General features: G+C 37.6%; 1 protein-coding gene across 1 annotated transcript in view; it reads right to left on the bottom strand.

The window, feature by feature from the left end:
- The window catches only part of TTN (titin), a 244,263-nt gene that overhangs the window by 67,885 nt on the left and 152,459 nt on the right, over positions 1 to 23,919 (bottom strand). Inside the window, exons 197-244 of the mRNA XM_074593977.1 lie at positions 22,588 to 22,711; positions 21,463 to 21,729; positions 21,218 to 21,315; positions 20,896 to 21,064; positions 20,537 to 20,803; positions 20,134 to 20,400; positions 19,764 to 20,042; positions 19,248 to 19,656; positions 19,020 to 19,144; positions 18,658 to 18,924; positions 17,762 to 18,031; positions 17,353 to 17,655; positions 16,932 to 17,234; positions 16,386 to 16,573; positions 16,183 to 16,297; positions 15,349 to 15,633; positions 14,903 to 15,054; positions 14,618 to 14,765; positions 14,307 to 14,484; positions 14,086 to 14,207; positions 13,700 to 13,987; positions 13,309 to 13,605; positions 13,014 to 13,200; positions 11,966 to 12,081; positions 11,577 to 11,876; positions 11,036 to 11,335; positions 10,842 to 10,947; positions 9,553 to 9,749; positions 9,143 to 9,448; positions 8,766 to 9,044; positions 8,025 to 8,324; positions 7,621 to 7,923; positions 7,149 to 7,523; positions 6,749 to 7,051; positions 5,982 to 6,281; positions 5,597 to 5,893; positions 5,213 to 5,497; positions 4,828 to 5,121; positions 4,149 to 4,448; positions 3,736 to 4,044; positions 3,454 to 3,644; positions 2,548 to 2,977; positions 1,745 to 2,053; positions 1,184 to 1,332; positions 1,060 to 1,092; positions 831 to 960; positions 431 to 730; positions 29 to 346 (exon numbers count right to left, since the gene is read on the bottom strand). Of these exons, the coding sequence (XP_074450078.1) occupies positions 29 to 346; positions 431 to 730; positions 831 to 960; positions 1,060 to 1,092; positions 1,184 to 1,332; positions 1,745 to 2,053; positions 2,548 to 2,977; positions 3,454 to 3,644; positions 3,736 to 4,044; positions 4,149 to 4,448; positions 4,828 to 5,121; positions 5,213 to 5,497; positions 5,597 to 5,893; positions 5,982 to 6,281; positions 6,749 to 7,051; positions 7,149 to 7,523; positions 7,621 to 7,923; positions 8,025 to 8,324; positions 8,766 to 9,044; positions 9,143 to 9,448; positions 9,553 to 9,749; positions 10,842 to 10,947; positions 11,036 to 11,335; positions 11,577 to 11,876; positions 11,966 to 12,081; positions 13,014 to 13,200; positions 13,309 to 13,605; positions 13,700 to 13,987; positions 14,086 to 14,207; positions 14,307 to 14,484; positions 14,618 to 14,765; positions 14,903 to 15,054; positions 15,349 to 15,633; positions 16,183 to 16,297; positions 16,386 to 16,573; positions 16,932 to 17,234; positions 17,353 to 17,655; positions 17,762 to 18,031; positions 18,658 to 18,924; positions 19,020 to 19,144; positions 19,248 to 19,656; positions 19,764 to 20,042; positions 20,134 to 20,400; positions 20,537 to 20,803; positions 20,896 to 21,064; positions 21,218 to 21,315; positions 21,463 to 21,729; positions 22,588 to 22,711 (11,638 nt within the window). The remainder of the gene's footprint in view (positions 1 to 28; positions 347 to 430; positions 731 to 830; positions 961 to 1,059; positions 1,093 to 1,183; positions 1,333 to 1,744; positions 2,054 to 2,547; positions 2,978 to 3,453; positions 3,645 to 3,735; positions 4,045 to 4,148; positions 4,449 to 4,827; positions 5,122 to 5,212; positions 5,498 to 5,596; positions 5,894 to 5,981; positions 6,282 to 6,748; positions 7,052 to 7,148; positions 7,524 to 7,620; positions 7,924 to 8,024; positions 8,325 to 8,765; positions 9,045 to 9,142; positions 9,449 to 9,552; positions 9,750 to 10,841; positions 10,948 to 11,035; positions 11,336 to 11,576; positions 11,877 to 11,965; positions 12,082 to 13,013; positions 13,201 to 13,308; positions 13,606 to 13,699; positions 13,988 to 14,085; positions 14,208 to 14,306; positions 14,485 to 14,617; positions 14,766 to 14,902; positions 15,055 to 15,348; positions 15,634 to 16,182; positions 16,298 to 16,385; positions 16,574 to 16,931; positions 17,235 to 17,352; positions 17,656 to 17,761; positions 18,032 to 18,657; positions 18,925 to 19,019; positions 19,145 to 19,247; positions 19,657 to 19,763; positions 20,043 to 20,133; positions 20,401 to 20,536; positions 20,804 to 20,895; positions 21,065 to 21,217; positions 21,316 to 21,462; positions 21,730 to 22,587; positions 22,712 to 23,919) is intronic.

Raw genomic sequence — 23,919 nt, 5'->3', positions numbered from 1 at the left:
GTGTTTACTGGCATCAGCTAATACTTACATGTCTGATCTTTGACAACAAGTGGGCCAACAGTGGCTGAAGGCCTACTAGGACCTGCTATGTTTACAGCTTTGACTCTAAATTCGTATTCTCCACCTTCTACAAGATCCTCAACAGTAAACTTTGTTTCCTCCACGTCACGTCTGTTGCATTGCTTCCAAGTCTCTTTCACCTCTCCAGTACGATCCCAGCGAAGACATTCAACATTATAATGTGTAACAGGAGCTCCACCATCATTCTTTGGTGGTTTCCATGTCAAGCTCACCGTGTTCTTGGTTACAAGGCCAATTTTGAGTTTAATGGGTGGATCAGGAGGATCTTCACAAAAAAAACCAGAAATGTGAATAAATCCACTGTACAGTAGTACCTGTTTTTAAATAGTTTGACTTTGAATTCACTTACGGATTGGATCTCTGGCTGTGGTCCGTTGGATGGTTTCTGCAGGAGGGCCAACACCAAAACGGTTTTCTGCACGTACCCGGAAGAAATACTCTTGGCCAGATATGAGATCAGGCACAACAAAGGAAGTACTTCCACAGTTTGCATTGACTTTAGTCCAGGCCTTCCCATCAATAGTTCTTTTCTCTATAACATAGCCTCTGATTCTATCTCCACCATCATCGTCTGGCATCTTCCACGAAAGTTTACAAGTACCTCTTGTGATATCACTTACTTTTAGGTCTTTTGGTGGACCTGGGACATCTGTTAAGGTAAAAGCACAATAGAACCAATTTTACATAAGTACATAGAAAAATAAGACTAAAACCTAGTATTTGAGTACTTCAATATGTGTAAACCATACCAAGCACATTGACTCTGATATGCACGGTTTTTTGTCCTGCTTTGTTCTTTGCTGTAATACTGTATCGTCCAGAATGACTTCTGTTGCACTCAGGGATGATGATCACTGAACGTGTATCAGTTGCTTCCACCTGTGTATTATAAAAAGAAAGAGAAGTTATAGATCAACTTTAAATATTTATGTTTGAAAAATGCAAGAATAGTAAAGTTACAAAAATTGTTTGCTTTACCTGAGCTTCTTCAGGTACATTATGACCTCCGTCCTGTAAACAAAGGGAAATAATGTAAATATAAAAGGACATAGGCTTAAATGTTTAGAAACATATGTAGGAAAAAGCTTTTTCTTTTACTAACCTTTGCTGTTGTCTTCGCTTTTCCTTCAAACTCCCAAAATGTTTTTGGAACTGGACGACCCTTGATGACAGCCGGGATTTTAATTGTTGTGCCAGCACGACAAGAGAGGAAATCCTGTGCTCCAATATCAAGGAAGATTTCTGGTTCCTCTGCAAAAATATTTTAATATATAAATTTTAAGAGCTATGGTAAGTAGATTTCTGTCATCACTGAGCTAAAACCCCACACAAACATGCAGAATGAATGTTTATGTGAGAAAGTTTTTGTGTGCAAAAAGGAAGATGAGAAGTATACGAATAGAAAAAATTGTTGTAGTCATTTCTTCATAAAATACACATTATTTCCTTAGTATGACTGTAAGTGCCCATTGGTTTTCTAATGGATCCTGCCCTGGTAATGGTCATCATGACACTTTCAAAAATGCGTGTCAGGCTTTTCTTACATTTTTGCATAATTGTTTGTTCTGTTTTGACTTTGGCTTGCTTGGCATCCTACTTGAACATTCGCAGCAGTAGGTGGCATTTAGACATAATTATTTAAATTAATTCCAAGAACACTTACCTAGAATATCTTGGACAGGTATTTCTGATGTTGCAGGACTTGGTTCTGATTCTCCAGCAGCATTTACAGCTTTCACCCTAAATCGGTATTTTCTGAGCTCTTTCAAGTTGGGAATAACACATTCACAAGTAGGAAAGAGTTTATCTCCTTCATTCACCTTCTTCCAGTCAGTACTACCTTCATCTTGCATTTCAACAATATATCCTTTTATAGGACTGCCACCATCCTTTTGTGGTGGCTTCCACGCAAGAGCTACAGATGATTTGGTTTTGTCTTTGACCTCTGGGCAAGATGGTGGACCAGGCACAACTTGTAAAACAAGAGCAAGTGAGAATTACCTGAGAGTTAGTGTCTGCCTATATTTTTCTGAATAGTTTCTAGAAGAATGCAAGTATTTGCGTTTTTTTGTCATACATTGTGTGTATCATCCTAGACATTCATACTAATTACATATATTACATATATTATTAAGGGATACTTAAGGTACAAGGCATCAAGATTGAACTTGAACAATAAAGAAAATAATATAAAAATCTGACTCTGAACTTAAGTTTATTTGGCAATGTTTGCATTGCTGTAATCACAGTTTAAGGTTCATAAAAGAGATAAAAAATTAAATTAATGCTAATTATTTTTAAAATGCTGAAAAACAGAGGAAACTACTTTGTGTCAATATATTTTTTTTCGTTTAATGAAAACAAAGCATTGGATTAATTGCACTAAATTCAATATAAATAGTAGTAGCACATTTTGGTCTGGTGTGGTACAGTCCTTAAAAATAGTCATACAAATCATATACTTACATATGGGATCTGCTGCTAAGGCAGGATCTGATGGTTCACTGGGAGGGCCAATTCCAGCAAGATTTTCAGCCATAACTCTAAACTGGTATTCAACACCTTCAGCCAAACGAAGCACGTTGTACTCTAAACCTTTTACTGATGGTTTTGTTACTGGAGCCCTGTTAACACGTGACCAGTAGACACCTCCCACCTCTCTCTTCTCCAGCCAATAGCCAGTTATTGGGCTGCCACCATTGTCCAAAGGAGGCTCCCAAGTCACCAGCATTGATGATCTAGTGCGATCTAAAATTTTTGGCTTTCCAGGAGGCCCAGGAAGGCCATAGGGATCCTTAATAACAACTTTTTCTGAGAGGCATTCATCACTTATTCCATATTTGTTTACAGCCCGGACTCTAAATTGATATTTTTCATTTGTTGCAAGATTCCATACCTGAAAAACAAGATTTCAAATCAATACTTGGCTACTTTCAGAATAAATTTATTTGAAGTTATGCAGCAGTTTTTGCTTTAAATTCTGTCTTGGAATCTCATTAACATACCTATGTTTATATATAGCTGTATGTAATGCCCTACGGATATTATTTCACATGCATAGGACCAAACATAAATAAAAATGTCACCATGTTTGTTTTTGCAGTTGTTAAAGCTATGAATAATGCTGGGAAATGGAAAGGAAGATGTCTTCTAAACTCATCTGAGATTAGGTAGCAAAAGAGAACAATTTATTTTGTTTTGTCGCATGAAGAAAATACAAATACATAGCTGGGCAAGATTCATCCAGTAATTCTGGAGTCTAAATGGAGCATGAGCACAGGTGTCTACGCAAGTAGCAGTTTTCATCAGATATGTACTATTGTTATTTTTTATGCATACTAAAGTATGTAATAAAGATATTTTATTAATTACCCCAAATCTTCTCTCAACAGCACTTTTGGAGACTTCTTCCCACTCAGATTTCTTCCTACTAGCATCACGTTTCTCAATAATGTAATGGGTGATTTCACTACCACCGTTATCAAGAGGTGCGTCCCATGTTAAATAACACGATTCTGCTTTAATATCAGAAACAGCAAGATTTCTTGGTGGAGAAGGACGATCTGTATGAAAGTAACAGAGCATAGAATTACATTAAGAAAAAGGCAAAAGCATTTTATTAGCTGTTGTTTTATTGAAATGTCACGTCCTTACCATACACTTCAACATGCACATTGCGAAATGCAGTGCCAAGACGATTGGAAGCTCTCACAGTGTAAGTGCCTTTATCGTCCCTCACTGTTGCAGGCAGGATAAGTTCAGTTTTTGCCTCACTTCTGGATACTTCTTCCTTGGTTATCTTAAGTGCACTGGATGTTTGGTCAATTAAAACTTCATTCTTGTCCCATTCAATCTTTGGCATTGGCAGACCTGTCACATCAGCGGGAATATTAACTGGTTCTCCTGCCTTCACTTTGATAGTATCTCCCCTCACAGCCAAGCGTAATGTAACAGTTGGAGGTACTGAAAGCAAGAAGAAAAATGAGAGTGAAGATGGAGGTGAAACAGAGAAATTGCTTTGCAGTGTTTTGGAGATATTTGTATGGATTTCTTTAAAGCAGATATACCTTCATCATCTTGTATAACTACATTAAGGGGCAATGATGGTTCACTTTCTCCAATAGCATTGACAGCTTTGACACGGAATTCATACATATGAAGTTCGTCAAGTTTTTCAACAAGAAGAGATGTTTTTGGACAAAGCCTTGCATTAACTCTTTCGTAGTCTTTTGAATCATGTCTCCTCTTCTCAACAATATATCCTAAGACAGGACTGCCACCATCACTACGTGGAGGCTTCCAATCAAGTGTAATGGTTGACTTCGTCCTCTCTGTGTACATGAACCTCTCAGGTGCTGTCGGAGGACCTATTAACACAGATAAATAAAAATGAAAAAAAAAATTTAAAAAATAGAGATTTTTTAATCATATGAATACAGTAGCTTTGTTTTTTAAAGCCAAAGCTTTTGTATGCAAAGCATCTGAGTGTGGTTATGGATAGTAATAAGTTTCTCATGTATGCGGACAAAAAGGTAACAAGCAGTATCTCAGCAGACATCGGTATTTGTAGTTTTATAGAACTGATTCAGAGATCTGACAGAAGTAATTAATCTAAGGCAGATGCCTTATCCATGTAGTAGAAAAGTAAATACACTGTTTGTATAGAAAGAAATCCACACAATAATACTGGTTTATTAACCTATAATTAAAAATTGTTTAAAAGCCCCACAAAAATAGTCATCTTACCTAATGGATCAACTGCAAGAATGGGTCCTATTTCAACAGGTGGACCAGTACCAAACTTGTTCTTGGCACTAACACGGAATTTATATTCCTGCCCTTCAACTAGACCTGTAATATCACATTTAGATCTCTCTGTGTCTACAGCTAGTCTCCATGTATGCATTTTGGCATCCTTTCGTTCAACAATGAAGCCTATGATATCACTGCCACCATCATCTTCAGGATCAGACCAGTTAAGCAAACACATCTTTCTGTTTGTGACGACTGGCTTTAGGTCAAGGACTGGCCCAGGAACATCTGAAAAACAAAATCAAACAAATAGGATAAAGCCCAAAGATTAGCTCACCAAAAGAAACACTCAGTTGATTTCAGAAAATATTTTTCTTACCAAATACTTCTACTCTGGTTCCTGCAGATTTGGAACCACTGCTATTGGTAGCAGTAATTACGTATCTTCCATGGTCTTTTCTCAATGCATTCTTAATGGTTAACTCAGATTTTGTGCCAACATTTTCAATAACAACTCGATCTTTGTCTAATTCACCCTCCTCCACAGCCCACGCAATGGTGGGAGTAGGACGGCCTGTCACAGTAGCAGGAATTTTAATAGTTTGCCCAGCCATGATCTGAATGCCTGCTTTGACAGAAACATCCAGCTCAACAGTGGGAGGCTCTGCAGAAGAGAGAGAAACAGTTCATTAGTTCAAGGGAGAGATTCAAAAACACCTTTTAGGCAGCTGGGCATTTCTTGAAAATAATACAATTGCAATACCTTGTGGTTCTGCAACGGTTACGGGTTCAGTTTCACCAGGTGGTCCTTCACCAGCTGCATTAAGTGCAGTAACACGGAGTTTATAGTCTGCACCTTCTCTGACTTCTTTAACAGTATACTGTCGAACCTTAATGGGCTTCTCTGTGCAACGTGACCACTCTTTTACTCCCATCAGTTGTTTGTATACATGGTAACCAGTGATATCTCCACCACCATTATACACAGGAGGTTCCCATTCTAACTCAATAGAAGTTGAGCTTGTATCAGCAACCCTTGGAATCGGTGGACCGGGTGGCACTGTAAATAAATAGGTGTAAATCAAAGTTAAAGGCTATGAATCCTATTCTGTCACCCATCTGCTATTAGCTTCTACTAAGCTACTTACTTATTGGGTCCTGTGCAGTTTTTGGATCTGATGGTGGACTAAATTTACCAGGGCCAGCTGCATTTTCAGCACATACTCTAAAGATGTAGGTTAATCCTTCCAACAGCCCTTCAACTTTTATTTCCAGAGCATTCACAAGGTTCCTGTTGACCCGAGCCCAATGAGTACTATTAATTTCACGTTTTTCAATCCAATATCCTATGATTGGGCTGCCATTGTCTTTTGGTTCATTCCATTTAACCACCATACTGTTGCTGGTAACATCTTGCACATCAGGCTTATTAGGTGGATCTGGTGGAGCTGAAATAAAGAATTGTAATTTTGTCATCATTACTGTCTTCTTTGGAGCTTACTCAAAGCTAAGAGAGATCTAAGATATAAGAAATGACTAATTTTAAGTCATTCATAGTTCTTCTAGTCTCTTTCTTAGAAGCTTTGATTCCTAACTGCAACCACTAATCAAACTTGTAGCGGTTCTCTCTTTTGGTAAGAATATTAGTCTATTGAACTCAGAGAATATCACTATTCAGATGTTAAGTGTTTTAAGTGTAAAGTTTTATGACAGTGATTGTCATTCTTATTTCTTTACTACTGAAATTATAATGTTTTCAATATTCCCCTTTATTTCAATGGTTTAAAATGTGCAATAAATAATAATTACATTGGTCAAGTTTCTTCTGGGAAGCGTTCGCATAGATGAAGCTGAGTGTTCTGTGCAGTTTTACACTGGTTTTCTGAAAAGGTTGTATTTCAAAATTAAAACTTACAGAAAGGATCTTTCGCTGTCATTGGTTTTGAAACACATGGTGGCCCTGATCCAACTCTGTTTTCAGCAAATACACGGAAGAGATATTCTTTTCCTTCAATCAGTTTTGTTACATGGAATTTGCAATGCCTGAGTGTTGAACTGACAGTGACCCAGCCCATTTCAGCTTTTGTATTGTCTTTCTTTTCCAGTACATAGTTTAGGATTTCACTTCCACCATCATCAAGGGGAGGCTCCCACTTGCAAATGACAGAATTTTTCCTCACATCTTCAAATACAAAGTTGACTGGAGGCCCTGGTGTATCTGTTAGCAAAGTAAGAAAAATGATGAGTACTCATCTTGTGCACCTCTTACCCAATACCCTAAACAACTAGGTGGTTTGAGGACATTCATTACTTACCTAACACATTGACTTCACATGAGGCTTTTGCAACACCATGATCATTTTCCACTTTAATTGTAAATGTGCCATGGTCAGCTCTGATGGAGTCACGGATTGATAGTATAGACTCTCCTTCTTTATGGTTGTCAATGCTCATACGTTCTGGCAGTGAAAGCTGGAAAGGTTCCTCTTCTGCAGCTTCACCCTTCTTCTTCCTTGTATACGTTGTTACTCTCTTTTTGATTTCCTCTGGTTTGATAACTTCATCATTCCTCAGCCAAGTGATAGATGGATAAGGTGACCCTGAAATATGTGCCTCAAGTATGATCTCATCACCTCTCTTCACCTCAAGGCCAGACTGTAGGTTTGCAGCAAGGAAGACTTTTGGAGCCTCTGTAATAAAGCAGAATGATAAATGGAGAGTAGAATCTTCCACTATGTTTGAAGATGTATGGCAATTACTGCAAACAATCAAGTGAGTGATTCATACCAATAGGATCCACAGCTTTCACAAAAGGAGTAATCCGAGAAGGCTCACTGATGCCAGCAGCATTCTCAGCACGAACACGAAACTGATATTCCTTTCCTTCCTCAAGACCTTTCACTGTGTAAGTTAATAGAGGTACCAGATAGTCATTGCATCTCTCCCACCTCTCCTTGCCCTTAGCAAGCTTTTCTATTATGTAGCCCATAATCTTGCTTCCACCATCAAACAGGGGTGGTTTCCATGTAAGTGTTACTGATTTTGCTGTTGGATTATGGACTTCAAGGTCAACAGGAGGATCTGGAGGCTCTGTAGAAGAGTAGCAAAAGAGGAATTATATGAGAAAAGAAAGCATGAAGATTTTAGTTAAAATTCAATTTGCTAGATTATTTAGTAGAAAAAAACCTTACGTTTTGGGTCTTCTGCAATGATTGGGTTTCTTAGTTCAAGATATTCACCTCCTCCAATCTTATTGACAGCTTTAACACGGAAGTAATATTCACTGTTTGGGATAAGATCTTTGACTTGCCATGAAAGCTTATTTTCACCAGACATGACTGGGATATATGTTCTACGACCAGCTTCTCTGCGTTCCAGAACATAATGTAAAATAGGAGTACCACCATCAAAGTCTGGAGGTTCCCAGGACACTTTGCAAGAATTCTTAGTTACTTCGCTTGCCTTAATGTCTTTGCACTGTCCGGGTGGACCTGTTTTAAATAAGAATAATAAAATTAGTTAACTAAATAGATGGGAAACTGTATTCCTACAAATATGAAATTATATTGCATTTCTTTGCTTTGCAGAAAGCAGATCAAACCCACAAATTTTGGCTACAAAGCATATATATGAATTTGTGTTCCTAAAGGTGAAAAATATACAGAATTCTTATAGGCTTTTTAATATTTATATAATGACTATTCATAATAATTGGGCTTTGAGCAGCCACTGAGCAGTTAGACCAACTTGGGGTAAAGTGTTTTTTTGGTGGGATTTTGTAACATTAACGCCTCTATTGCAATCTACATGCGTCTGAGTTGAAGTGATTCCTCCCTGTGGCAGAAAAGGCATTTTTCTAGTCCTTTCTTTTGTCAGCCACAGGGCTCGAGTGAGGATAAGTATCTTTCTCAGAATGGAAGAAGCCTAGTTACCTATGACTTTGACGTTGACTGAGCCAGTTGTTGATGCCAGCTTGTTCTCCAATGTGATAGTATAAACACCAGCATCAGAATGAACACTGTCTATGACTTCAAGCAATGCAGAGGTGTAGTCACTCTTCATTGTTGTTCTGTCACCAGCTTTCAACTCTTTGCCGTCTTTGTGCCATGTTATAGTTGGGGATGGAACAGCTCTGAAGGGTATAGGGATACTTAATTTCTGTCCTTTAACAACAACGATGTCACGAGTTTTTAGATCAATGGTTGGATTACCTGTAAAAGTAATTATAATATTACCAGAAAGTTGCCAAACACCATTCTTTTTTTTCAGTTTTGCAGATCTGAAAAAAACAAAAGGAATTTATTCTTACAGTCTGGGTCCTTGGCAACCACTTTTTCTGAGACGTCTGATGGCTCACTAGCTCCAACAGCATTGACAGCTCTGACTCTCAGCACGTATTCCTTGTCCGGAACAACACCTTCCTCCACTTTACATTTCAGGTCTTTTATTGGACGAGAATTGATTCGCATCCATTTTTCTGTTCCTGCTTCACACATCTCAACATTATACCCAATAATAGGGCTTCCACCATTCTTCTCAGGTGGTTTCCATGCAATGCAAATATGCTTTCGACCTGCATCTGTGACATGTAAATCCTGAGGAGGTGAAGGAGGGCCTGCAGAAATGGAAAAGAATTGTGTCAGTTTTCTCCCAGAATATCTGTTCTACACAGTACACTGCTTTCATAATCCATACACTCTATAGTATGCTACTACTTACTTGTTGGATCTTCAATATGGATGAGGTCAGTTGGTTCACTGGGATGACCACAGCCAGCTTCATTTTCTGCACGAACCTGGAACTGTACATCTGTACCTTCGATGACATCAGTCACTCTGAAATTGCAATCTGGACCAGCTGTCTTGCCAGCTTTTACCCAGCGAGTGGCTAGTTTTTCTTTCTTTTCAATAACATATCTGAATAAATTGGGGAAAATATTATCAGTGTTGAAATATGAATACTTCAGACTTCTTGCTCAATAAATTAGATAAAGAGTGATTAGAATAGTCTGGCCAATGGAAAAGTAGCAAGAGTCGTGGGTGACATATTCAATGAACTTTATTTCACATATCAGCCACTTAGTCCTAGCAGTCCTGGTAGGTCTTCGACATAATGGGGCTGACATTACTGACAGATCCAATTCTGAAAGCCAATTCCTGAACTTCTGCTGTGTTCTCAGGTTTTAGAGAGCTGCAGAGGTAAAAGACCCCCCAAGCTATACTTGTATCTCTTTGCTAGTTTGAATCTCAGTGGTCAGTCCACTGAGAATATTTGTAGATATTATCTGTGAGTTACTCAGCTGTCAAAATTCTGCCTGTGATAGCCTATGGGAAAGTAATGAGAATTAAATGACTTATGTTGCTTGAGGCAGATCTCTGTAGTTCTCAGTTTAAGATATGCTTACTGCAATCAGGAAGGAGAGGAAGAGTGAAAATACGAAGAGGAAAAATCTAACTGGCATTCAAGGTGAATTTCAGAGAACAGATACTTTAGAAACCAAAGAAAAGGATATTAGAAGCAACCCAAAGGAGTAAAACGGTCTCTTCGAAAAGTGTAATAAAGAAGAGAATGTACAGAAAAGAGATGAGGCTTCACCTTGGCTGAGTGTATACAGTTTGAATGAGAAACTACGGCAGAAGAAAAATATAGTAATATTACTTGGTAGACGGCTTTAAGTGGCTACAGCTCTGGAGGAACTGGAGACTATAGTTACATTATTTTTTTTTTATTTTATATACAGTTCAGTTTGATTTGATTGATGATGTTTTGAGGATGTTGACACACATTCATTGTTCATACACATTAAGTTATTTATATTTGCATAATTTCCACATTTTAAAATCAACCCCTTAATTGCTTTGACAACATGGCTTCTCTTTTACATCCACCCACCTCTTTTTCATATAAAATGTGTTCATTTAAAATTTAAACATTTCAAGAGAAATGTCTTCATTCATGAAAAGATCTTAATCTACAGGAAACACTAAACAAACTTAAAATGACCTTACCTTTGAATCGGTCTGCCACCATCATTCTTAGGTGGTTCCCACTTCAAATCAACATGGCCTTTTGTCACTTCAACTATTGTAAGAGCGTATGGAGGCCCGGGAGTTGCTAAAGACAAAAATACACACATTAGAAGAACAGGAATCCATTACACTTGAGCTGTTTTTACCGATCACTCCGGAAATCTGAAACTTACTGAAAGTATCTTTAGCAAGCACTGAATCTTCAATTTCACAGTAGTCACTCTGTCCAATGGCATTTTCAGCAGCCACACGGAACACATACAATGAGCCTTCCGTCAGTGGGCTCACTGTGTACTTGGTATCTTTCACTGTTGTATCAACTGTCTGCCAGCCTTTTCGCCTTACATCTCTCTTTTCTACGATGTAGTTGGTAATTGGGGAACCCCCATCTTTTTCTGGTACTGTCCATTTAAGATCTGCTGTGTTTTTAGTAATATTAATAACCTCAAGCCACCGAGGTGGTGAAGGAGGATCTGTAAAATAGAAAAAGAAGGTAAAACAGGTTAGTGTATTTCCCATCGAAGATCTTGGAAGACAGGGAATACACCCAAACTATTAAAACTTTGTATTTTCTTAGCTGAAGCAGGGGAGACTCTAATAGTTAATGAGCCTTCCAAGAGTTCATTTGGTACCTACAGAGACAGGCAGACATGGGGCCTTTAAAGACAAAGACTGTGTTTTTGCAGTAGCAGCATGTTCTGAAAAACTACTCACAGAGTCTCTCCTTGCACAGCACAGGGTCACTGGGTTCACTGGGCTCACTCTCACCGGCCTTGTTCACAGCTCTTACGCGGAATGAATATTCTTGTTTCTCCATAAGCCCTTTGAGGAAGTGTTCAGTTGTGGGAACTCCTTCAGCCACTCTCACCCACTCGTCTGTTCCGGTCTTTAACAATTCAATGACGTAAGATTCGATCTTTGCCCCTCCGTCATGTTCTGGCTTTGTCCAATTCAGGACTAATGATGTCTTGCCAACATCTTTCACAGTTGGCTTTCCAGGAGGCCATGGTGGATCTAGAGAAGAGTCCAATATTAATTACATGACTGAAAACAAAGAATTTTTTTGTTGTTAAATTAAACCATTAAAAATGTGCTTATTGTACCAATTGGGTCTTTCACTAAGATTGGCTCTGTTTCCTTGCTTGGTTTTCCAGGTCCTGCAAGATTCTCTGCCAAGACACGGAACTTATATTTCTTCTTATTTGTAAGACCTTTAACTCTGTAAATAAAAATGATATTTGATTAAACCAAATCTACACATTAACTCATGCCTAAAATATTATTCTTTCTACTCTTCGTACTACAGTTTACTTGATAAAATCTGAAAATACCCAAATTACTGCTAATGATGTTTTATGAAATGGTGAACATTCAAAATAGGTATTTTGTCAACAGTAAAATGGTTCATCACAACACAAAAACCAACGTTTTGAGAGCCATCTTACATTTTTGTATGTTCCATGGTTGTTAGTTAATATGATTCTATGAGTATCAGGAGAAACTCCCCCCCCCGGCCCTGGGTTTTGCCAAATTGATACTTGAGATGTCTGTGTCTGCTATTTTAGAATGTCTTATGAATAACCACATAGCACTGAAATTACTAAGCATAACATTCTACTCCACCCTGGAGACCTCGGCACAGGAAAGACATGGAGCGGGTCCAGAGGAGGGCCACAAAAATGATCTGATGGCTTCAAACTAAAAGAGGGAAGATCTACACTAGATATATGGAAGAAATTTTTTTACACCGAGGGTGGTGAAGCTCTGGAACAGGTTGCCCAGAAAGGTGGTAGATGTGCCATCCCTGGAAACATTCAAGATCAGGTTGGACGGGGCTCTGAGCAACCTGATCTACTTGAAGATGTCCCTGCTCATTGCAGCAGAAATTGGACTAGATGACCTTCAAAGGCCCTTTCCAACCCAAACGATTCTATGATTCTACTTTAAAAAAAGAGATGATTCACCCTTCTGTAAAGACGTTCTTCTTTAAAACTAATTATCAAAAGAAGTATGCCACCAGATGTTAGTTGGATCTAAACTTATGGAAACAAGGAAATACGAGTAAGAACAATGTAAAACTTGTTTAAAAGCCTACTGTGACATTTTTATGTCCCTGTGACCTATTTCAGACTAAACTGACTACAGCCTTACTTGAATGTTGTATCTTTCACTGGCATTTTATTGCATTTTATCCATTTATCTTGCTCAGGATCATATCTTTCAACCCAGTATCCAGTTATGGGGCTGCCACCATCTTCATCTGGTTCATTCCATGTTAAGGTGACTGAATCTTTAGTGACCTCTGTAGGCTTAAGACCTGTTGGAGGGCCTGGTGGATCTGTATAAATCAATAAATTTAAAAAAAACCAAAACCATCACACATATGTTTGGGTTTTTTTCCCTGTTAAAATATTGTAAAAATGTAACATTAATTTAATTAACTAACCAAATGAGTATTTTGCAATGATGGAGTCACATTGTGCTGGCTCCCCAATACCATACATGTTCTCAGCACTGACTCGGAACACATATTCTTTAAGAGGAGTTAAATTAGTAGCTCTGAATTTTGTATCCTTAATAGTTGATGATAACTTGTGCCATATTTCACTGTCTGTAGCTCTTTTCTCAAGGACATAGTTGGTGATTTTAGAGCCCCCATCATCTCGTGGAGGATTCCATGTCAGAAGGCAGGATTCATTTGTGATTTCTGATACATCAAATGCAGCTGGTGGACCAGGTTTATCTGTAGAGGAACAAGATGTGACTGTTAATCTTCTGCTTGCATACCTCAGTCCATGACTAATGACTGTTATAAACAACATAAAATACATGCATACCAAGAACATTAACTTCAACAACAGCAGTTGCGCGTCCACTGGAATTTACAGCTTCTATAATATAGGTTCCACTGTCACTCCTCTTGCTGTCTGTAATAGTGACTGTAGAATGATTAGGTTTGGTTTCAATGGTGATTCTGTTGTCAGGTCTCAAAATTTTGTCAGCCTTGGTCCAAGTAATCTGGGGCTCAGGCTTTCCAGTTACTTTAGCTGGTAGCTCAATTTTAGTTCCAGCTTTCACAGTAAGTCCAGCAAGAAGTTTCACATCTAAGAAAATTTCTGGAGCCTCTGATTTAGGAGAGAATGAAAACATTGTTATAGAAACAGTATTTCAGAGACTGGTAAAAATAAAGCAGCTACTGTAATTCAATGATTGAAGTAATTACCTTTTGCATCGATGGCCTGAATATCGTCTGTTGGCTTACTTGGCTTGCTGGCTCCGATTCTGTTCAAAGCCTTAACCCGATATGCATACCACTCCCCTTCCTTGAGTTTTGTTACTTCCATTCTGTTTGTCAAAAAAAAATTAAAAAAATCCAGATATTTAAAGTGGTGAGTATGGCTCTGTTACTTGAAAGGATATACCTTCTGTGTTTATTTTACTTACTTTGTTTCAACAACAGGCTCCCCGCATATCTCCCACTTGTCTGTGCCACGTTGAGATTTTTCTACCAAATAACCCTTAATGCGGGCACCACCATCATATTTGGGAGGCTCCCATGTTAGGAAGATTCCTTTCGATGTTGGATTTCTCCATTTAACGTTCTCTGGTGGATCAGGCACCGCTATTAAAAATTAAAAACATACGGGGTCTTAGAAACCAGTCTAAGGAAGATATTTTTTTACATCTTATTTTGAAGAAAATCAGCAAGATTTCAGAAACAGAAAATCAGCCACAATGTGAAACAGTTGACTCACTTGCTGGTGCTGACATATTTACAGGTTCATCAATGTATGCTGGTTCTCCTGGGCCACATTTATTGCATGCAGAAACTCTAAACAGATATTCTTTGCCTTGGATGAGGTCAGGTACAGTGAACTCTTGGTCAACAACATGGTCCATAACCTAAAGAGAAGTAAAGATCCAATGTGTTTCTAAAATTTATTTCCAAAGAGCAATTACCAAAATTAGACAGAAAATTCAGTAGCACATGTGGCAACAATATAGCAAATAGAAATTGAAATGAGAAAGAATGAACTTACTTTGTTCCATGTTTTCCGGCTTACTTCGCGTTTTTCAATTATATAGCCAGTAACTGGACTTCCACCATCATCTTCTGGAGGTTCCCATGACAGCTGCACTGTGTTCTTGATTACGTCTAAAACTTTAAGTTCTCTTGGTGCACTTGGACAAGCTAGAAATCACAGAAATTGTATTAATTATTTTGCGATTGGAGTTTGACAGTGATCTCTATGTAATCTATCTGCCAGAAGACTTATTCTTCTTAGTCATTCTTCCTTAAACACAGTTGGATATTGAAAACCAGAAAAGAGGGTTTTTTTGAGGATGGATTTCTAGTTTTTAGTTATATTTTAATATACTTGGTTTACTGAAAGCTGTGTGATTTCACATTATTAACTTTATTAGATTTTAGCAAGACAAATGTGGTGTGGTATGTTATCGATAGAATATATACATGTCCACTTACCAATGACATTAACGTCAATTTCTCCTGAAACAGATGACACAGGGTTTTCTAATGTTAAGAAATAAACTCCCTTGTCTGGGCGTTCACTTGGAGTGATTACAAGTTCTGCAAAGGAGGCAGTGGTCTTCATTGTTACACGATCACCCTCTTCTAAGACTTGATCACCAAAAGACCACGTGGCGGTTGGCACAGGGTAGCCAGTGATAGGAACACGGATCTTGATTGGCTCTGGAACAATAACCTCCAGCCCATCTTTAAATGCACTTAGGTCCATTGTAGGTCCAACTGGAAAAAGAGGAAAATGGATTCGATGAAATATTTTCAGATGTGCTGAATATGGCTAATAGTAGTTGTGTCGAGAGGCTGATTCTGACTGTATCTCAGCCTGAAGGTTGGAGCTGTCTAGGCCTAGCTGTGATTTATCACTCCCTACCTCTCCTGGTTAAACATTTTTTAGAAATATGCGCGATGATAAGGCATCTTAGCATTATCAAGTAGGAGATCTAATTCACCCTTTAATATAAAAACTATGTATTTTTTTTTACTTTTTGATTTTTTTATCTTCTCTGACTTTCTCTCCTGTTACCTCCCACCTTCCACAAAGCTAGGTCAGGAGACAAAAGTTCATGCCTTTCTCTTCAGGCAGCCTAATAGGTCTCTACCTAATAGTACAGCTTATTATCTGCAGAATTCACAATGGAGGAGAAATAGCTCAGAATCTCAAAGGTCTAAGGTTCTTTATGCTAGTTGGCATCACAGTTATCTGGTGAAATATATACATATTACCCCAAAAGATGAACTTTAATTATCTTGAATAAATATCATATGGCTTACCAAAGGTATCATCTGCAGTTAATGGCCCAATAGCCTCTGCTGGGTCAGACACACCAGCTGCATTTTCTGCTGAGACTCTGTAGTAATAACTGCATCCTGGTTTCAATCCAGTTACCTAAAAAGCACAAATAATCATATAGTTAACTCATATTAAAAATTATCTACACATTTTGAGTACTTTGTTGATGAACAGAACATCTTACCTTAAAAGTAAGAGCGGGTACTAGTTTTGGGTTACAGCGAATCCACTTGTCTGTTCCTTCTTCTCGCCTTTCAACAATATAGCCCAAGACTGGACTTCCTCCATCTTTGAGAGGAGGTTCCCATGTAAGCTGCACTGATGACTTAGTTTGATCTGAATGATCCAGGTTAATGGGAGGACTTGGTCTCTCTGAAAATAATTTGAGAGAAAGACATTTTTGCAATTGATAATGGAGTATGGTTGTGCATATCAGCTGTCTATACATTAAAGTACTCTTTTTTACAGCCTTTGCATAGTTTTTTCTAAACCATTTTTTAAAATTTAAGTTGAATCCTAATTTCAGAGCAAAAATATTTGGAGTCCTTACCGAACCAAATGGTAGCAAGTTACTTCTGATATGTTTGAAGGACAAAAGTAGGAAAAAACTAACTGTACATGGTATTTGCAGCACATGTTTCTCAATTGAACTTTCCTGCACACATAATATATAAACAGCCAAAATGTCCCTGTCTTATAGTGTAACCACAATCAGTGCTTGCACACTTACCAATTGGGTCCATAATTTTTACTGCCCGTGTAGCAGGACTTGGTTTGCCAACTCCAACCACGTTTTGAGCTCTTACTCTGAAGAAATATTCTTCATTTTCCACAACATCAGTCAGGACAGCTGACAGTTCATCAGCTCCAGTAGTCATGGTTGGCTCCCATTTGATGGAAGCTCTGTTACGCAGTTCGATAACGTAGCCAGTAATTGGAGATCCTCCATCATACTCAGGTGGTTCCCAGGTAAGCGTAGCTCCAAACCTGTTCACATCAGTAACTTCTACATTTTGAGGAGGACCAGGAACTTCTACAGTTTATTTTGGGGAGAAAAAGGAAAAACAAGGTATGTGTTTTTTACCTGTTCTTAGAGTTTTTACTGCTTTTTTTACACTGTCATCAATCACTGAGTCATAACTTCTGCTCACCAAATTTGCTCTTAGCTTCCACAGGTCTCTCTGTTTCCACTGGCTCACCAGTTCCCACTCTATTCCGTGCACTAACACGGAAGAGGTACTCAACTCCTCCTTTTTGAAGTCCAGTGACAGTGTATTCACAATTTTCAGCACGATCAGTGACTGTAATCCAGGTCTTACGCTTGATATCACGTCTTTCAACGACGTAGCCTATTATTTTACTTCCACCATCACTTTCTGGTTCTTGCCAGGCGAGGCCAACTTCACCATCATAAGTTTCAGTGACTTCCAAGTTTCTAACTGGACCCGGAACATCTAACAAAGATATGACAATATTTTAGGGCATTGCATCTTTTTTTTTTTTTCCCTTCCCTGTGGCTTAAATAAATGTAAGCAAGGTTTTAATGGTGGGAGTACTTACCAATGACCTCTACATTGATGAATGCTTCTGCCTGGCCATGTTTGTTTCGAAGTATAACTTTGTACCTTCCCTTATCTGATTTCTTTGCTTCATAAATTTTGAAGGTACTGCAGTCAGTTGTTGTATCAACAGTTGTTGTGGGCAGACTTTCCTCCTCTTTCAACCATTCAGCTTCTGCTCTTGGATAGGCATCATATGGAACAGTCATTGTTAAAGGCTTCCCAACATCAACCACAAGGTTTTGATCACCAGTCTTGATTCTAGGTGCAGCTATGGAAGATCAATGTGACAAGTAAGCACTTATGTTTTTTAAAAAAAATAAATCTATTCATTTGTGTAGTCAGCAAAGAAGCTAACATAGAAAAGGAGCTGTTGTGTGAATTCTAAGCAAGTCCTTCATACATTCATTGGACTGCTCTAGGTAAAGAAACTCAGGCTGGTTGGTATGTAGCGTGTCCTCCTATAAAACCAGGGAAGAGGGATTTGCTTTTTTGAGCAACAATTTAATGCATTTTATTGGTCTGATCCTGTGAAATAGACAAATTAGGAATTAAATGTCTTATATGACTGAAATGAGTAGGTCAAATATTTTTCATGCTTTGGATCTGCGGTGACCTAATGAAAAGGTTCTGTGTCCTTTAAGCTCAATTCATGCTCTTTGGTATAGACACTGGAAAGTGACTTGTATTTTCGTCAACAGTTGGATCAGCATCGTATAATTAAAAAAAATATTTGTTGCCTGAATTATAACTCATACAGTTATACAGATGCACTTTTCTCCGTCTGACTGTGTATTCATTTTAACTCAACTCGTTGAAAGAAGAAAAATCAATTAATTACAGAGTTAATTCACTAATCTAAGATTTTATAAAAGAAACACAAAGCAAGCAACTTACCAGCTAGTTCAAGCTTAGCTCTAGCTTCCTTATCTTTGGCAATAAATCTGTATTCCCCTTGGTCACGGGGCTTTATGTCGCACACCTGCAGCCTGTGGACCTTTCCTTCACTCATCATCTGATGTTTGTCACCTTGGACGATAATCATGTTGTTTCTCAACCATTTGACCTCTACACCATCTTTGTTCAACTCAGCCATGAAGATAACATCTGCACCAGGAGCTTCGTAAATATCTTGTGGTGGTCGGATGATCTCAACAGGTATTTCTGAAATAAATGTCCATTCATTTGGTGTTACTTGTGTATTGCTTTTATTATTACTAAATAATGAAGAAATAAATCCTATTCAATTTTACACAGACCTTCAACAAAAAGTCTTGCCCTAGATTTCCTGTCATCCACTCCACAGGAATATTCACACTCATCATCAAGTCTACAGTCTTTTATGATTAATCTGTGCAGATTTCCATCCTTTTCAAACTGGTATCTTTATGGGGGAGAAAAGTAAGTAGTATTTTAGTTTCCAGACAAAGCACCAAAGTAAAGCAAGCATGTTCAGCATATTAAAAATCATAATAAAATGTACATACTTTTTGCCTTCTTTGATTTCTCTTCCATTTCTGTACCATCTTACACTGGCTTTCTCTTTGGAAAGCTGGCACGTAAAGACAGCATCATCAAATTCAGTGACGGTCTGGTCCCGGAGATGTTCAATGAAGTCTGCCGGTGCTTCTGTGATGAGAAGCTCTGCAACAGATTTGTCCTGTCCAGCAGTAACAGTGTATTCACCTTCATCTATAAACCCACAGTCTTTAATGATGAGTGAGTGTTTGTATTTATCAACTTTGTACAAAATCCGCTTGTTGAATGTGATCTCTTCACCATTCTTTGTCCATTTGAGGGTAGCATTAAGGCGATTGACTTTGCACCAGAATGTGACAGTTTTCTTTTCCATGGTCTCAATATCTTCAAGAGGCTCAACAATTCTGAGATCCTCCTCTGTTAAGACAAAAAAAGCCAAACTGATTAATTCACATCCTTATGATCCTGACGTGAGATTGAATGTAAGATGATGAAATAATTTTAATGTAGTGCAAGTTATTTACCCAATACTGTTAAGGCAGCAGAGCTTTTGGCGCGTTCGCCTCTCTGGTTTGACAGTGAGATGGTATAGGTAGCTTGATCTTTCAACTGTGCATCTCTGATTCTGAGAGTGTAAACTAAATCCTTCTGGACAATAATGTATTTTGCACTATCAAATATTGCTTCATCATTTTTGTACCACTTCTCTTTGGCACCTTCTTTATTGACTTCACAACTGAAGATAATTTCTTGACCCTCATTAACTTCTTGGTCCTTCAGGGGAGTTATAATCCTGAGTTTTTCTGAAATTGAGAAAACAGAAGAAATAGGACCTCATGTAGTATAAGCAATGCAAAAAAATGTGCACCTGCACATTGATAAAATAAAGCTTACCTATCACTGTTAAGCGTGCTGTAGCTTTAGCTTCACCAACCATGACAGTATACTTTCCTGCATCTCCTAGAATAGAGTCTTTAACCACAAGTGTTCTCTTTTTGCCATCTGAAATGATGTCATACTTATCACCAGGCTCCAGGACTGTGTCACCCCTCAGCCACTGTACTGTAATTGCCTCTTTTGATACTGAACAGGCAAATTCAGCTTTGTCTCCTTCAAGCACCTCAAGATTTTGTGGTCTGGTAAGAAATTCTGCTGCAAGTTCTGAAAGAAAACATTTTTGTACATATATATGAGTTTATTTTATTTTTTACTTATGAAGAGAATACACCAAGTTGTGTATTCTTGTTGATTTTTTTTATTTTTTTCCAGAAAACAAGGACACTAAAGTAACTCTTACCATGTACTGTAAGTTTTCCTGTTGTACTAGAGCTTCGGAGCTTGCAAGTATATTTGCCAGCATCTTCAGGATGAGCATTACGTATGAGAAGAATTCTCTTCCGGCCATCTGAAATGTGTTCAAATCTACCACCATCAGGCACCTCTTCATCTCCTTTAAACCAAGTAACTTCGGCATTAGGCTTTGAAACTTCACAGACGAATTTTACAGTGTCATTTTCATTTACTTCAAGATCAGGAAGATTTTTTGTGAAAACAGCCTCTTCCTCTGCAACAAGAATTTAGAAAGATGATTAAAGCCTTTAATCAAAAAAACATTTTTTCTTGCTCATAGATTAGATTCTAAAAAACTGTGTTTACCTATCACTGTGAGTAGGCCTGAAGTTCGAGCTGTTTTTGCTTCACAGGCATATTCAGCTTCATCATCGAAGACGCATTTACTGACAACAAGAATGTGTTCTGCACCTTTGGAAATTATGTCATACTTTTTGCCTTTTCTGATTTCAACGCCATCCTTAAACCACTTCACCTGTTTTAGAACAAATCAGTATGGCTATTAATATTAACATACTCATCATAGATTTCAGTTATGTGTTCTTTTGTAACAACACAATAAAGTTGTCAATTTAAAAGAAAGCTCTAGTTGAAGGAGTTACTCAGATTAAAAAGTATTATTATTGACCTTGACACCTGGACGAGAAATTTCACATTCAAACCGAGCAGATTCTTTTTCTTTAACTTCAAGGTCAGTTAGGGGTTTCAGGAACTCAATACGAATAGCTGTAAGAGAAAAGAAAAATTTTAGTAGAGGAAAGTCTCCAGTAGAGAAGAATAAATTGCTGACATTGATAACATTGCCAGTCATAGACACTAGTACACAGCATTTATAGCACTTAGACATTTTGTAGAAATTTGTGAATTACTCACGTTCTACATTGAGAAAACATGATGTCTTAAAGTCCTTAGCATCACAGGTATAGGTTTTTGCATCATCCAGTGTGCAGCCATGGATAATGAGTTTTCTGACCCTGCCATCAGAAATGATATCATACTTCTTTGTTTTGTGAATTTCTTCTCCATTTTTGAACCATTTAACTTTTGCATTTTCCCTGGAAACTTCACATTCCAGTACTGCAGTGGCCTCCTCTTCAACAGTCTGGTCCTCAAGTGGTTTAGTAAATTCGACTGGGGGTTCTAAAGGAAACAGACAGATTTTTGATAGAAAAGATCTAAATTATAGCCAGCCCTATGCTAGTGCAGAACTGTCTCATACAGTTCACTAATTGTCCTTGACGACTAATCAAAAAGGCTCTTAGATGTCTCTGATGAAGTGGGTTTTTTTAGTTTTTATTTTTAATGCCCAGATATGTTCTAAATGAACTAATTTCCTCATTTAGAGCCTACTGTAAAATTAGATTGAACGATATCCTTCTCCATGGGGTTTTTACTCATAAAACATCACAAACCCTTGCAACTCAGTTTCTTTAGCTGAATTATACCCATGTGATCTCAGTGACTCTGAAGTTATGCTCTGAACTTAAGGAATGTTTTTTTTTATTTCTCCTTTAATTACTAAATTAGTTAGAAGTGTGTGCAGATTTTTTTTTTACCTCTTATCCATACACAACTTGCAAGCAGTGCAAGTGGGTAAACAGTCAATGTTATGTCACTTGACTGATGGTGTATTTGTGCTATCATAGGTTTCTCGATACTCCAAAGAACAGAAAAAAAGCCATTGGAGCCATAAAGCCCAGTATTTGTGGGTCATCTTGAGGAAAACTGAATGTTCAGTTCTGCACTGAAGCCCTGGAAATCCTAAAGAATTGATTCCTCTCCCAGGTATGACACATTTCCAGTATTTCCCCCTTTCCTAATGTCTTCTGTGAAGCATGAAGATTTTAAGTGGCTTTTCTAATCAGGAAAGTTATCACCAGTTCAATATTGTATGTATGATCCTACAAATTTGATATATGGTGTATATTAACAACCTATTCCAGGGTGAATCATGAACAGACCATTAACACTGATTATGGTATAATTAAAATAACTTACCTTTTACAAAAAGATTTGCTTGAGTTCTGAAATCTTTCGCTGTCAGTGATACCTCTCCCGCATCTGTTAACTTGACATCTCTAAGAATAAGTGTGTGAACTCTCCCTTCAGCACGTATCACGACCTTATAAAGTACATTAAAAAAGTCCTTTGTCAGTATGTACAACAAATATTTAAGAAATATTTAATGAGATAGCATTGCTATTTATTGTTATCTACGAAGTTCGGATGTTTATTTTTATATGAAATTTTGATAATTTCCTTTTGTATATACTAGATATAGCTCAAGATGCAAATGCTTTGAGGATTTTGAGAACATTTCTGGTTTGTCCTTCCACTTGCAAGAAATTGTAATTTTAAGTTTCCCCATGTTTTAAGGTATTTGTGGCCTTGTATTAGAAAATGTAAGTCTACTATCATCTACTAAGGGAGGCTGACTTGAAATCATGTTTATTTTGAATAGGTACCAGTAAATACCAAAATAAGTAAATTTATGGGAAAAAGTTGGTATTGCTCCTGGCTACATCTAAAGTAAAAACTTTTAGAGAGATATAAAGAGGTTTATCACCCCCTCTTCATACATTCTTTTGTAAATGTGAGTTTGATTTTCTATTATTAAATTTTGGTAAAAAATCCTACCTAAAAAACCATTGCTGTGTTGATCTATTGGTGAAACTACTTTGCAACCATTAGTTTAAATTGGGCTACTCCTACACAAACATCCCTTTTCTCTGGGAGCAGACCTGCGAGATTCAAAGATACATCCCACATTGCAGCCATTAACAGGGCTGCTACGCATGCAGGTCATAAATTTTAACATAGCTCTTGAAGAATTCTATTTATTTATTTTCAGATAAGTATGTGATCAAGTAGTAGATGTTGGTTTAGAAAAATTAAGGGAAAAGCAAGCTTCTAATTAAAATGATAGGTCAGACAGATAAGAACAAAATAATGTTCCATCATACGGAATATTTAACATATAATAATTCTCTTGCCAGGCAGTAATAACTATCAAGCCACTGCACTGACAATTAGCTTTCTACATTTTTATTCCTAGACTCAGAAGCAAATACTTTGATTTATTATATGTCTCATCTGCTGAGTTTCAATTTTGTTTATCTGTCCTTAAATATTGTAATGGGGTCACCTATTGCCATGATTGGTTTTCCTTTTCATATTTGTATATTTATTTATTTTTTTAATTAAATAGTTTTGATGTAGGCAAATTTGGTGAAGCTCAGAAAGATCTAGTAAAACGTAAAAATAATATGGTAAAAATTCTATTTAAAAGAAAAAAAGCCATACCAAAGTATTTTTAGCAGCATTATTACA

The sequence above is a fragment of the Larus michahellis genome, chromosome 7, assembly GCF_964199755.1.
Source record: "Larus michahellis chromosome 7, bLarMic1.1, whole genome shotgun sequence".
NCBI lineage: Eukaryota > Metazoa > Chordata > Aves > Charadriiformes > Laridae > Larus > Larus michahellis.
This window is presented reverse-complemented; position numbering and strand designations above follow the sequence as displayed.